At 47.4% G+C, this 13,297-nt stretch overlaps 3 protein-coding genes across 6 annotated transcripts in view; 2 read left to right on the top strand and 1 right to left on the bottom strand.

The window, feature by feature from the left end:
• Nucleotides 1-250: 250 nt before the first annotated feature.
• NUDT1 (nudix hydrolase 1) lies at nucleotides 251-4,779 on the bottom strand. The gene is made up of 3 exons (XM_068207086.1): nucleotides 4,586-4,779; nucleotides 1,619-1,764; nucleotides 251-1,405 (listed from the first exon to the last, which is right to left on the bottom strand). Exons 1-3 carry the CDS (start codon nucleotides 4,735-4,737, stop codon nucleotides 1,233-1,235), a joined length of 471 nt encoding a protein of 156 aa, XP_068063187.1. The 5' UTR covers nucleotides 4,738-4,779; the 3' UTR covers nucleotides 251-1,232.
• A 521-nt stretch (nucleotides 4,780-5,300) lies between these two features.
• MRM2 (mitochondrial rRNA methyltransferase 2) lies at nucleotides 5,301-7,762 on the top strand. 2 transcript variants are annotated; one of them, XM_068207081.1, is made up of 3 exons: nucleotides 5,301-5,445; nucleotides 6,143-6,393; nucleotides 7,105-7,762. In XM_068207081.1, exons 1-3 carry the CDS (start codon nucleotides 5,408-5,410, stop codon nucleotides 7,536-7,538), a joined length of 723 nt encoding a protein of 240 aa, XP_068063182.1. In that variant the 5' UTR covers nucleotides 5,301-5,407; the 3' UTR covers nucleotides 7,539-7,762. The 2 variants fall into 2 exon arrangements, with proteins under 2 accessions (XP_068063182.1, XP_068063181.1); XM_068207080.1 differs by lacking the exon at nucleotides 5,301-5,445 and adding an exon at nucleotides 5,529-5,794.
• Nucleotides 7,763-8,473: 711 nt separating this feature from the next.
• MAD1L1 (mitotic arrest deficient 1 like 1) overlaps nucleotides 8,474-13,297 on the top strand; it is a 348,819-nt gene continuing 343,995 nt past the window's right edge. For 2 of the 3 annotated variants that reach the window (XM_068207072.1, XM_068207070.1), the window contains exons 1-4: nucleotides 8,474-8,614; nucleotides 9,717-9,870; nucleotides 11,114-11,254; nucleotides 12,973-13,152. In XM_068207072.1, the coding sequence (XP_068063173.1) occupies nucleotides 9,721-9,870; nucleotides 11,114-11,254; nucleotides 12,973-13,152 (471 nt within the window). In that variant the 5' untranslated portion in view covers nucleotides 8,474-8,614; nucleotides 9,717-9,720. Of the gene's footprint in view, nucleotides 8,615-8,763; nucleotides 8,912-9,716; nucleotides 9,871-11,113; nucleotides 11,255-12,972; nucleotides 13,153-13,297 lie in introns of those variants that run through there. The other variant, XM_068207071.1, reaches the window with a different exon arrangement.

The raw sequence follows: 13,297 nt of genomic DNA, 5'->3' as shown, positions 1-13,297 counted from the left end.
CACTCTGTAAAAGCTGCTTGTCCTTTGTGCTCATTCTATTTACCCCAAGCCATTCTCTGTTAGAGCAGCCAGGAACCCTCACTGCCAGGTCAGAAGCAGAGGTGGGTATCAAAACCTCTGTAAATAAGTGTGCAGCACAAAAGCAAAAGTAAGGTTTTAAGATGTTAATTCATCCTCCTAAGTCTGAGCTGTGGCATGCTGAGCAGATAAAGAAAGATGCTTTTGAGTGGTATAAATTTTTCAAAACTGCTGGAAGGAGAAAAGAAACAAACATAGTTCAGAGGGTATGAATTTTGCCTGGCTGGAATATCCTGTATCTTTGCTTTGCTCAAATAGCCTTATGTATGAAGCACTTTATTCAAATGCAGGAATTAAAGAACTATTACTACAGCTGGTAGACTGGAAATGTTTACAGATCCTACATGACATTCCAAGATTCTATCTGTTAAGTGTTACATGTCTGTAAAAGTGTTTGAAAAAAGAAAAAAAAATTGTGTAAGAAGTTACATATGTGATGTGTTATTTCTGGCATGATTGGATTAAACTTGTGCTGCCCACCATGCTGGGTTGGGCTGACATCAGTGCTGAGCAGTCACCTGCTCCTGCCCTGGGACAAAGCCTGCAGCCCTAGGGGATGGCACTTTGCAACAGGAACTTGCTGGAAGTTGAATTGGTTCAGCATATTTTTACCTGAAATGCTCAAATAGTTTGACTTCACAGCAGGAGCTGCAACAGTGAAAGCTGGGCTGAGATAGGACTGTACATCTACCTCTGGCTTGTGCTTTCTTAACTTCCATATCCTCAAACTGCCTTCACCTGGAGGATCCTGATGGAATCTCTGGGATTTCAAAAGCCTTTTCAAAAGGCTTTCACAGCACCATTGCAACAGAACAACACATGCTTTTACTAAAAAAGTATTTTTAATAATAATAATAAAAAAATGCACCCATAAGGGAAAAGCTTAAGCCACTAAAAAGGGTTAACACTTAACTTTTTAATAGCTGCGATCACATAACCACCAAAGTTTACCACATCCAGGGACTTCACAGCATGGAAAATCTTGTTGCTTTTATTTCTGCTGTAAGAAATCCCCTTACTTTCCTTACTTTGCAGTGACCTGGAAAATAAGTCTTGTTTTCTGGAGAGCTGAGCAAGGAGACCCTCATAAGTCATACTCAGGATCCTGTAGCCCAATGTGGGCAGTAGCCTGTGGGCTGAATGCTTCTGCTTTCTTAAACTTCCTCCACTTCTTTCAGGCTGTGCTCCAGGATGGTGTCTTGTCCCTGGAACTTAAAATAGCCACGAAACAGCTTTCTCTGAAGCATCAGGGGAAACCAGTAGCTGTCATCTGGCCACATGCGATGGAATGGCACCTCGTCCAGCTGAAACCACTGGGGCCGCATTTCTGGTGGCAGAAAACAAAAGAACTCTGCATGGCACTTGCTCATGGATTTTTGCTGCCTACACTGTGAATATTGGTCAACAAGCAGCTTCCCTCTACAGCCCAGCTGCCTTCCTTCTGGAAGGCATTTTAGCGTGAATAGTTCTCCATTTCATAAGGGCAATGCCGTCTCTGAAGAGCGTGCACATCCTTCCTTTCCCCACACCAGCCACCTACCATCACTTTCTGTTGGCTCTCCATGAAAGTCATCTGCCCGGAAAATGTGAACGTCCATGAGTTCAGAGTTGCCTACAAATTCAAATGTGATCTGACCCATCTTCTGCAAGGTGTCTACAGTCAGTCCACTCTCCTCCAGAAGCTCCCTGTACAAGAAAGACTTCTTACATGAAAGTGAGCATTGGGAGGACAAAAATGCAGTCATTAGCTTTACTCACACATTCAAAACCCTTCCAGTGAACCAAAGGTGAAAGCTCTTATAGTACAACGGAAGGGTTCCGAGTTGCACCAAGCCACAAAGCTACAACACCACAGTGCAGCCAGGTCAGATGGGATTGTGTGTCATTTCAGGCTCCTGAGCCTGGCAGGAAAACAGTCTATGTTGGAAGGGGAAGACTCAGGAGAATTGATCATTTAGTATAATTTAGTCCTTGCGATATGAAATCTTCCGTGAGGTAAAGGAGAAGTGGATATGTGAAGTCCTGTGACTGAGGCTGGGTGTGGCTTCAGAACTCCAAGATACACTTCATTTAGACAGGCAAAAGGCTTTGCCAACTTCAAGCTGAACCTTTTAGAGTTGTGGAGAAGCAGGTAATGAATACCAGAAAGAACATCTATACCTGCTACACAGTCAGCTACTTCTGAGGCAAACTGAAGCTTAGTTAAATTACACACTCCATAACACCATTTGCACACAGAAGGTTGAGAATTCCGGTTCCCACTCAAAAGCTGTGTAAAAACACAAAGCAATTGTGCAAACTTTGCCTTCCTGCTCCTTGGAAGCACATTGAGCTTAACAAGAGGCCAGAAGGCAAGACTTTTAAGAGCACTTGGAGAGCTGTGCTGTTTTCCACACACCACCATGCACAGCTACTTGAAGCACATTCAGTTATTTCCTTTCTTTATGCTCTGTGCTCAGGGCTTTATTTATTTTACCTCCCTCTAACAGAAGCAGCATGGCTTGAAGTTAGTCATGGTTTTTCTAATGTACAAAAATAAGGAATACTCTGAAACTGTGTATCTTTAGTTGCAGTTAATAATTAATGTAGTTGCCTATTTAGCAGGGACAACAATTTTAAAATGTAATGGAAATTATTTTAAAGCTCTGGCTTTCTTTGGCATTGGTTTTATGGATCCCATCTTTCAAAATTATACTTCAAATTAATGTCTTGGCTAATTTTAGTTTATCTTCTGAGAAGCTATGTCTAAAATAGAGGCAGTTTTCCAGCAATGACTCTAAAAGCCTACTTTTACAGGCACTGATAATTGAACAACAAAGCACAACACTGCTACAGTTCTCCAGGCAATTTATCCATCAGCTGCTTGGCTCTGTAGCAAGTGGAAACATTACAGGTGGCAAACTAGAAATAGCTCATTCACTAAATATACTCCCCTTACAAGATGTGCCACTGAGGACCTTCCCAGGTGCTCGTGGGAATGTGTTGTACATAGCAGAAGATGGAAATCTTACTGGTACTGGGAACTTTTGTTCATGTTTTGGCTTAATATTTAACTACCTGTGCTGAGACTTCACGAACCTGCTGTCTCTGCCAACCCAGCTGAGATAGAGCAACATGGAACCACAACCTCAGACCTCGACTGCCAGTGCAGAGTGGAAGTGGTACAAGGGAAGTTTGATTTGGAGTGTGTGGTGCTTCCTGCAGCAGAGCTGTGCCCCGAGGCAGCACTGCACCAGCAGTACTCCAGCCACAAGGTGGCCAGGGTGTCCAGCTGCTCCTGGCTCTGGGGACAGCCTCCTGCCCGGCTGACCTCAGCAGGAACTGGTTGTGTCATTCCAGAGTAAACTGCAGGTGTAGGGATGGGGACAGTGCCCAGCAGCAGCTGCTGGCTGTGCTGTGGCACATTGCATTTGGATTTAGGAAAATTTTAGCACTTGCCATCTTGTGTGAACAGAGGTTCTGGTGTCAAACTCGGGGCCAGCACAGGTGAACACACCCGGGAAATCAAATGCTAGATTAGATTTACCCCACAGCCGGTGGCAGGTAAGTCTAGCAAATGTTAAGTGACAAAACTTATGTCCCTCCCTCCACTCAGAGATGATAAATGACACGAAAAGCCATGATGAAGTGTCAGGTACGTTAAGGCCATGTACTGCTGGGAGCACATCTGCACAGAGACCCTCTGTCCCTGGGCCCAGCTCACCACAGAGCCCGGGCGGTTGTGCTGGCACAGCTGAGGAGGCTCTTGAGGGCAGAAGCTGTTGGGAACCAGCTGAACACACCATGACTGATCTTCCTGCAGGTGCAAGGGCAGCTTTGGGCACGTTATCAGAAACTGAGGAGATGGCAAAGTATGGCTTTGTATCAGCGACATTCATGTAAAGAACAAGGTACCTAATTTTTAGAGGAACTTAGCAATTCAGCTGTGATTTGCTACTTCATTTTAATGACCAGACAGATGAAAGAACTACAAGAAATCAGTACTAAAGGGTTCAGAAATTACACAGTGCCTTTTTACTGATTAAATTCAATTCCACAACTCAGCATTAGCACTTAAAAATGTCACCATACAATCAAATAATAAGCAGTTTGGTTAATTATTTAAATTAAATTAGCTGTAATTCTGCTATACAGCCAAAATTAAACCCTGCATCTCTCTGAAGAGTGCAAGAACCTCCACCCACCATTCAGACTCATTCTCAGTTTAAATCAGAGTCCAGGAGATGGGACAGAGGATACAGGATGTTCCAGTTGCTCACAGACTGGATTGAGTTTAAGATTTGCAGATGACAAAGGGGCAACAGTCCTGTTTCTCTGTACACGTGGATGATCCCTCATCACCTGTGGAGCAGGTGTTCAGAGGTGGGTCATGACTGCACTGGTGGGTAACACAAAGGTGTCACTGACCAGACGAGCCGTGGTACCTCCACCTGCAGCCCACTGCCGATGGTCCAACACCTCACCTGTGCCCCCGTACCTGTCCCCGTGGCGCGGACCCAGCCCTCACCTGCGGGCAGCCTCCTCGATGCTCTCCCCGGGCTGCACCTTCCCCCCGAAGCCGTTCCAGAGCCCGGCGCCGAACCCGCGCTTCTTCATGCCCAGGAGGATGCGGGGCGGCTGCACCACCAGGACGAGGGTGAAGAGTCTGGACGTGTGCATGGCTCCTGGGGGAGCGACGAGGCGGACACGCTGTGCCACGGCTTCCCGGCCCCCTCCGGAGGGCGCACAGAGCCCCTCACCCCCGAACACCCAGCACCCCTCCCCAGTGCCCGGCCCCTCAGCACCTCTCCCAGTAATCTACCTCTCTGACGCTTCCCACTGACCCCCGCTCTCCCGCTACCTCAGCACCGCCTTCCCAAAGTTTGATCCCCCCTTCCCAAATCCTTGTTTCCCCAGCCCCCACCCCCGCAGAATCCTGACCACCTTTAACACCCTCTGCCAGCACGCCTTCCCCAAATCTTCGATCCCCTCCGCAAATCCCTGTCCCCCCAGATTCTCCGCCCGCCTTCAACACCCCTTCCCTGAATCCCTGAGCCCTTAGAAACCCCTCCCCAAATCTCCGATCCGCTCTCCCTAAATCCTTGCTGCTCCTAAACTCCCTCCCGGAATCCCTGACTCCCAGCTCCCCTTCCCCAAATCGCCGATCCCCCATCCCAATCCCTGACCCCCCTGCACTCCCGTCCCCGCGCACCTCAGCCCCACAGTCGCAGCTTTCCCGCCCGCCTCGGGGTCACCCTCAGCCGCGGCCCGTCCCCGCTCTTCCCGCGCCGCCGCCGCCCCGCCCGCGGCCGCCGTGAGGGGAGGCGGGACGGGGCGGGCCGAGGCGGCCATGGCGGGCGCGGGGGCAGCTGTCATTGCCGGGGGCCGGTGCGTGGCGGGGCCGCTGAGGCGATCCCGGCGCCCACGCAGGGGATGGTGGCGTGTTGTTAGTGCCGGCGCCTGGAGTTTCCCTCGGGAATGGGTTAATGGGTGTTTGGGGTTTTAGGTTATTGCCGCCCGGCGGTTCCGCCAGGACAGGGGCCGTGGCTCTTGGTTGCTCTGCCGGGAGCTTGCAGGAGCTCGGGCATCCCTCCGTTCCTCTGAGCGGCTCACGGAGGCCACCGGCCCCGCTGAGGCAGCACAGGAGTGCTGGGATCACTCTGCCATGTCGTGTCCGTAAAATACCTGAGCAGAAGCCGGAGTGGGATCTCTTTCCCCCCTTAGCTCAGGATAACACGTGTGGCCTCATCCAAAATCTGACCCTGCTGTTGTGATAGGACCTGATAAGTAAAGGTGCCAAAAATCTCGGATTTAGGGGCTTCTTTTTAGAATCACTGAATGGTTTGGGTTGGAAGGGACCTCTGGAGACCATCTAGCCCAGTGACCCTTCCAAGGCAGTGTCACTTGGAGCAGGTGACACAGGAACATGTCCAGCTGTACTGAGAATGTCTCCCAACAGGGAGACTCCACACCCTCCCTGGCTGCCTGTAGTGGCTGGAATTAATTACTATAGAGACTTTTGAAATACAGAATGGTTATGTACTAACTGGTTGACTTGCCTCTCTTCCTGGCTTTGGATGAGCAGATGCCTGCACACCACGGTGAAGTTTCTGAGGAAAACTGGAGCTGAGCAGAGGTGGTTGGAGCGGCACTTGAAGGATCCCTTTGTCAAGGCATCGAAGCAGCAGCATTACCGGTGCCGAAGTGCCTTCAAGTTGCTGGAAATTGATGACAAGCTCTGTGTTCTTCGTCCAGGATTTTCTGTTCTTGACTGTGGAGCAGCACCTGGTGCTTGGAGCCAGGTTGCTGTAGAGAGGGTCAATGCCTTAGGTACTGGTAAGTGCAATTTTTTGGCAGGCAAGATGGGGATGATACTCCTCTTGAAGTGTGTGAGAAGATCTGTGAAATACTATGGAATCTAAATTGAAATACTACGAAATCAAGGAAATATTATAATGGTAACAGTATAGGGAGGGGGCATGGGTACCAGTAAGTGCCAGAGTCACTGATAAAAATATGAAGGGGTGAGCATAGTAAATCTTCATATAGAGAATTTGTGTTTATGAAATAAAACATACCATGTGGTGCTAATGATCTGATTAGCTGTTGTGGGGAAGATCCCTTCATCCAGTTCTGAAATTGGTGTGACTTCCAGCAATTACCTTGGCGTATTTGAAATATTGTTTCCCTTCTCAAAAAAATGGAAGCAACTGCTTTGCATGGTTTATATGGCTGAAGCCATTGATGTTTACAAAGTGAGGTGTTATCATCTGCAGCATTATCCAGGATTTCTGTACTGTCAGCCTTATAAGAGCAGCAGAAAACCAAGAAAAAGCCTCCTTGTTTATCCAAAGTAGCTGAGTTTTTATGTCTTGAACGGATGAGCTTGTGGCAAAACCCCCATCCAGATGCACCCAGCAAACTGCCAGGGGACGAGAAGGCAGCTGTGGCAGGTGGTGGGTTTTGTCTACTGACAGGCACAGAGCTCATGCACGTGGAGGTTTTTGCAGCCACTCTGAGTGCTCCCTGTGTCATTCCTCCTTACAGATGCTGCTGTCCCCACCGGCTTTGTGCTTGGCGTTGACCTGCTGCGGATTTCTCCTCTGGAGGGAGCGGTTTTCCTGTCGGAGACTGACATGGCAGAGCCCAGCACGCTGAGGGCCATCCAGAGCCTGCTTCCCTTAGGGAAGGCAGATGTCATCCTGAGTGACATGGCACCCAACGCCACGGGCATCAAAGAGCTGGATCATCAGAAGCTGATCAGTCTGTGTTTAGGCCTTCTGGATATGTCCCAAAGCATTTTAAAGCCGAAAGGAACGATGCTCTGTAAATTCTGGGATGGATCCGAGGCCCATCTGCTGCAAAACAGACTGAAGGAGGAGTTCCAGGATGTGAGAACTATAAAGCCTCAGGCCAGCCGGAAGGAATCTGCGGAATCTTATTACTTGGCAAGGCTGTACAGAGGGAAACGAAAGTCATGAGCCGCAGATTCTCTGACATGGATTGGAAATCTCAATTTAGTGGGTGTTTAAAGGAAGATCCACCATTAAGACCTTGGGAAAATTTGCTACTCTTCTTTAAGTCCATTAGGCTTTTCAAATACTTGTGGACAAAATGGTTGGGAATGGAGAGGAGTAATCTGAAAGGCAGCCTCTGGGACTGGAGTAATGGAATTGAAAATAAAATGCTGATTATATGAGTTTTTTATGTGTGCCTGAACATCGTTGCACTGTTAATGCTGCCATACATGAGATTGACCATAAAGGTGATTGTTAGAACGTGAGGATAACATGAGCAAAGGGGAGTTTGAGCCAATTCAGTGCCTTTTAGAAGCTGGTGTGATTTATTAGCAGGTAACAGGTAAAAACCAGAAAATGTTTCTGTGCACATCAGGATCTGCATCCTCATGCACAGTGTGTAGCACAGCCATGTGAGAGGCGCGGCTGGCTTGAGAACGTTCAGCCCCATGGCTCTGCTGCCTCTCCTGCAGCACAGGTTATGTTTAGGAGCTGCTGCTTCCTGGCACTCATAAATCCAGTCAGTGCCAGTGGGACAGGCTCATGGCCGTGCAGATCATCTCCCCAGTGCTTTTTTGGTGTGGCCAGTGGTGCTTCTCAGGCGAAAAGACAAGATGTTCCTAAGATCCCAGTAGGGAGAATGACTGAATTGCCGGAAATCTGTTTGCACAAATAAATTCAGCCGCTGCCTTATCTGAAAGTGACAAATTTTTATTAAATAGTGCTTTTATCAGGCTGACTGTGGCATGAGTTATATGAGAGGCTGTTTTCAAGACTCCCAGGCCTTTCTCATCATCAGCAGCTCACCTGGAAGCTGGAGGAGCCGGAGCAGGAGGGCGCGGGGCGGTTTTTGGGGGGTCGGGCCGAGCTCCAAGCTCCCTCGCACCTTGTCGGGGCATTACGGTAGCGCGCGGAGCGCTGCGCGCGTAATGCCGCCGTTACGGCTGCCGGCGCCGCCGTTCTCGCGAGAGGCGGGCGCGGAGTTCCCGCGAGGTCCCGTGGCCGGGGTGAGGAGGGAGATCCAAGCGGGGCGCGCGGCGGCGAGCGCTGAGGGAGGGACGGACGGACGGGGGGAAAGGGGAGACAACGAGGGCTCCGCCCGCGCCCGTCCCACCCCGCTCTTCCCCCGGGGGAGTCGTGCCGGCGAACCCCTCGGTGCCCGGAGCCGCCCCGTGCCCGCCGCGGCCGCTCTCGGTGTTCGCTGCCCGCCGCGGGTCCCTGCGTGCCCCGAGGGAGCCTTGGCCACGGGGGTTCCTGAAGCGGACCGGGTCACACACCTCAATGTCTTAATTGCTGGTAGGTTTGAGAACGGGCGTGCTGGAGCTGCCTGCCGGCAGGTGCGTTTGCTGCTCCAGAGCGCGGTTTGGGTTTTGGCAGATCTGTTGCTTCTGCGCCGCCTTTACGCCTCCTGCTCGTGATGCTGTAAATGCAGACAGTAACTGCTGGGTAACCCCGGGAGTGCAGGAGCCCGGAGGCAGCCCCAGGTCTCTGTCTGTGCTACAAGCCATGTGGCTGTTGTGGCTGTCTTTCCTGGTCCTGGACTTTTTCCGGTGTTTCTGGGGATTTATGGAGCGGGCGCTCACTGGAGGGATTCACCTAAGGTTTCCTGAAATCTGGGAAACCTTGCAGGCTTTTCTGAGCTCCACGCTTGATTTCTCTTTGGCCTTTTACTTAGTACCCTTCTGAATTGGAAAAAAGAGCTACATTTCATTATATGAATAATGAGATGCAGTTTCACTTATACAAGTGATCAATGGACTTGGGAAGACTTGTTGAAAATTAGAGTCCAAAGTGCTTCTGGGAAGCCAGAAACAAGTTGTGTAGCAGGAAGGGTTTGCTGCTGCTGTGGAGTTAGTTCTGCTCCCATCAGCTTCACAAATTAGGGGGAAGAACAATGAGTTTGGTTTGGTCAGAGAAGAAGAGGCTGTCTTGCATCTTTTTCTCATTTCATAGGAAATTATGACTTCAGCCTGGGTGGGGTCATGTTTTCTGTGGATCCCAGCAGTGCAGATTGCAGATTGTTTCTTACCCTATAAATTGGAAGACCTCGTGTTTAGTGTTTCCTCAGGGCAGTGATGGATCCCTCTTTAGCAGAGCATCTTGCTCTGAGTGTTTTGCTGATGATTTTCTGTCTATTTCCAGAGCCATGGAGGACTTGGAAAATAATACCACTGTCTTCTCCACCCTGAGATCCCTCAACAACTTCATTTCACAGCGAATGGAGGGAGTGTCTGGGCTGGCTACACCTGGATCTTCTCAAAGCTCCTTACAGATGCAGTACCAGCAGAGGATGCAGGTGAGGAGTCCTCATGTTGGTGATTCCTGCAGTATCACTTCAGCGTGGTCATGTGCTCCTTTTGATTCCCAAAGTTGGGAATTTCATTCAGTTCTGACCATTCTTTCTGAAACTGACGTTCTGAAATTGATGCAAACAAATAAAGGAGGCTTGCTGTCGCCATTCTGGAATCTTTTCCAGAATACATTTAATTTTTTTATAGTGTCAGACAGATTTATTTCTGTTTTGTAAAAGTTTAAGAAAGGTCCTTTGAATTTATTCCCTGCTAGTTATATCTGTGTACCAGCTCAGGAAATTAAATTGTGAGTTGTTTTTGTATTGCTGAACAAAGGAGCTTTATATCTTAACGTTTTTTCTAGTAAGACACTTTGTTGCCTTTTTTCAGGATTTAAAGCTTCTTTGCCTGGACACATTCAGGAGACTTGCATTGAGCTGTGGCTTTGATATGCAAACCAGTTGTGCTTTCTTATCCACCTGAGTTATTTACTTTTTTTTTCTGTTAGCTGCTTCAGGCTCATAAAGCATAAAGTAAATTGACAATCTTAGATCCCAGGGACTGTGTATTAGGCTGGAATGAAGTTTCTGTATTCTGTATCTTAATATAATTTCTATTTCAGCCTCTAAGTATAAAATAAGTTTGATTCTTTTTAATGTAAATTTGCTTTGCATTTGAGATGTTGACAAAAATTTAAGCTTTTTCTGTCTGTGCTACATTTCTGGTGGCAGCACTAGTTGCAGGAGGCTCTCTCTGGTGAGAGTCTCCATTGGCTGTGTGTTGGATGTACATCACCAGGATGTGAGCATTGCTGTTAGTATTGTCTGCGCTCTCAGGTGATTTGAGTGAAAAAATGAAGTGTAATGTTGTAGAGGTCATGGAAAAATGTGTTATTTTGTTCAGCAGTTACTTTTATTGGGAGCGTGATCTGTGCTTCTTAGCCTTGGGGAGTTCATAATTAGCTTTTTAGATAGAGAAGTAAATTTTGTCAGACTACATCTAGAGACTGAGAAATTCTGACTTAAGAACCAGGAATTAGTTTTCTTTCCAATTCACCTTGGTTTGATGTGGGTTCCTGAGCGTGGTGTTGAACTCTTTGTTTCCCCATCTACAGCTGCTGTGAGAGGTGCCACAAATGTGGTAGTTTGTAAAATGGCAATGTAGTGTCAGCTGAGCAGTACAGGGCATGATGACACTGTTGTGCTGTTAATGGTGTGCAATGTCCCTTCTCACACATGAACTGGCCAGCTGGAGGAACAAGCTGGGCAGATCCACTCCAAATCCCAGCTGCTGCAGGTGGAACGGGAGAAGATGCAGATGGAGCTGAGCCACAAACGAGCTCGCATCGAGCTGGAGAAGGCAGCTAATACCAATGCCAGGAACTATGAGGTGAGTGGGATGTCTGCTCATGGCTTGGGAGCATTGGCCTAAGCCAGAACACATGGAGAGCATTTACATCAGTGGTTTGGGTCAGGGATGTGCTTTGGTTTGCGGTGGTCTGTCTCAGAATGCGTATAGTTACTCTTTGGAGTGAAACTAAGCTGAAAGGTGCACTCCAGGAGCAAGCCTGGTGTTCTCCAACTGCTAATGGACACTGTCTTCAGAGCAGGACTTCAGTGACTCTGGAATGCATTTACTGTGTTTGCATTTACTGCAGGTGTGGGTGTCAAGTTGCCAGCACCAACACGTCTACAGAACTGCTCTGCACGTCCCCTCTCAGTGCACTGCACTAACTTGCTAATGTGCACAAGAGTGTGAACTTGAAGCCTCGTTAGGTTCACAGACTGATGATCTGATCACAGGATTCTGTTAGCTTAGCACTGAAGTTGTCATGGGTGGCAGTGACAAAAGGGATTTGTTATATGTTTCTCCCAGAAGTATTTAATTTTTTTTTTCTCCTAGAGGGTTTAAACTTCTGCTGGCACAATTGCAAGCATTTGGTTTGTGTGACTGTAATTAATTGGAATGGCAGCAGTTCCAGCCATGCAGTGTCACGCAAGAGAGCCTGCACTGATAAAACAGTGAGCCTCACTCAGGGCCTAATAGCTTTTATTGGGTTCTGCTTTTCTGCCCACATATGTTTGCTTAACGATGTTACTGAAATAAGCTGTGGATCAGTGGCTTTTGTAGCATAATAAATGTCTTCTATGTGGGTGATTATTGAAAAAGAAATCAGTAAAAAATAATAAGTACGTTTTGTTGTATTTTATGAGGGTGACAGATTTAATGTGTGGTTGTGAAATAGGGAGTCAGTGACTAAATTCCTTCTTCCTCTGAAGTAAGGTGATGTGGGATTAGGCCAGGAAGAGTTCAAACTGGAATGTAGCTGAGTCAGTCACAGAAACCCTTGAAGTACTGGTACAAAAAAAGGGAGCAGCACTAATCCAGCACTGTGGTAATTACCCTGCTCAGATTCTGTGTTTTTCTGAGTCATGTGGATAAAGGTTTTAGGAACCTCACATTGCTTTGCATAATCCTTGCTTACTATGCAAATCCGTGTCTCCAGTTGCTTTGATTAGCAAAACAATTTGCTATGCATTTTTTCAATAAGTATTGATCAATTTGAGGTAGGAGTAAACTGAAATGGTATATGAAAGGTTGTCAGACTGCAAGAATATTTGTTGTATTAGTTGATAATACTTTCTTTTAAATGGCCTCAATTCCAGAAGTTGCAGAGGGAAGTTAGTCTTATTAACCCAGCTGTTGAGGTCTGAGTTTCTGAAAGTCAGTTTTCTGTTTATGGGTCAGCTTTAAATTGGAGATTGAATGTTTTCATCTTTAATCTGCTGGAGAGTGTGCAATGGATTTTGTGAAGCCACATCTGTGTTCTCGTAGTCATGTCTTAGTGTAAGAGATTTGGAAGAAGTGGTCTCTTAATTTTCCAGCTCTACTTCCCTGGGTAATTCCTTGGGTAATTCCATTGAGTTACTGCTGATGAATTTTTGTCCTTGCTAGGTTAAAGCTGTGGTCTGAGTAACTTTGCTTCACGATGAAGCAATTACCACTGGTGATCATAGTAATGAGGAATGAGGACAAAAGAAGGAAAAATGGCTTCACCTTTCTGCTGCTTTCTTCTTAAGTCTCTTTTTGTTTTTACCCTTGGCCAGAGAGAGGCTGACCGTAACCAGGAGCTGCTCACGCGCATAAAGCAGTACCAGGAAAGGGAAACAGAGGCTGAAAATAAACTGAAAGAACAAATGGAGATGAACAAATCTTATAAGAAGAGCATGGAGACAATGAGTAAGAAGCTGCAAGAGAAGGAGAGCAAATTAGCTGAAGCTAATGAAGTAAGAACAAAGTATTTTTTAATCCATCCATAGCTCCAGGTGACTTTGCAGTTCTTGTGACTTCAAAATGCCCTTTTTGATTAAAAAAGCCCTTAAACAAAATAACTGGAACATTCTGTTAATCACCTGGAAATGAATAAACCCT

The sequence above is a fragment of the Anomalospiza imberbis genome, chromosome 16 (genome assembly GCF_031753505.1).
Source record: "Anomalospiza imberbis isolate Cuckoo-Finch-1a 21T00152 chromosome 16, ASM3175350v1, whole genome shotgun sequence".
In the NCBI taxonomy this organism is placed as follows: Eukaryota; Metazoa; Chordata; class Aves; order Passeriformes; family Viduidae; genus Anomalospiza; species Anomalospiza imberbis.
The sequence above is the reverse complement of the archived record's forward strand: the minus strand, read 5'-3'. Positions and strand labels throughout refer to the sequence as shown.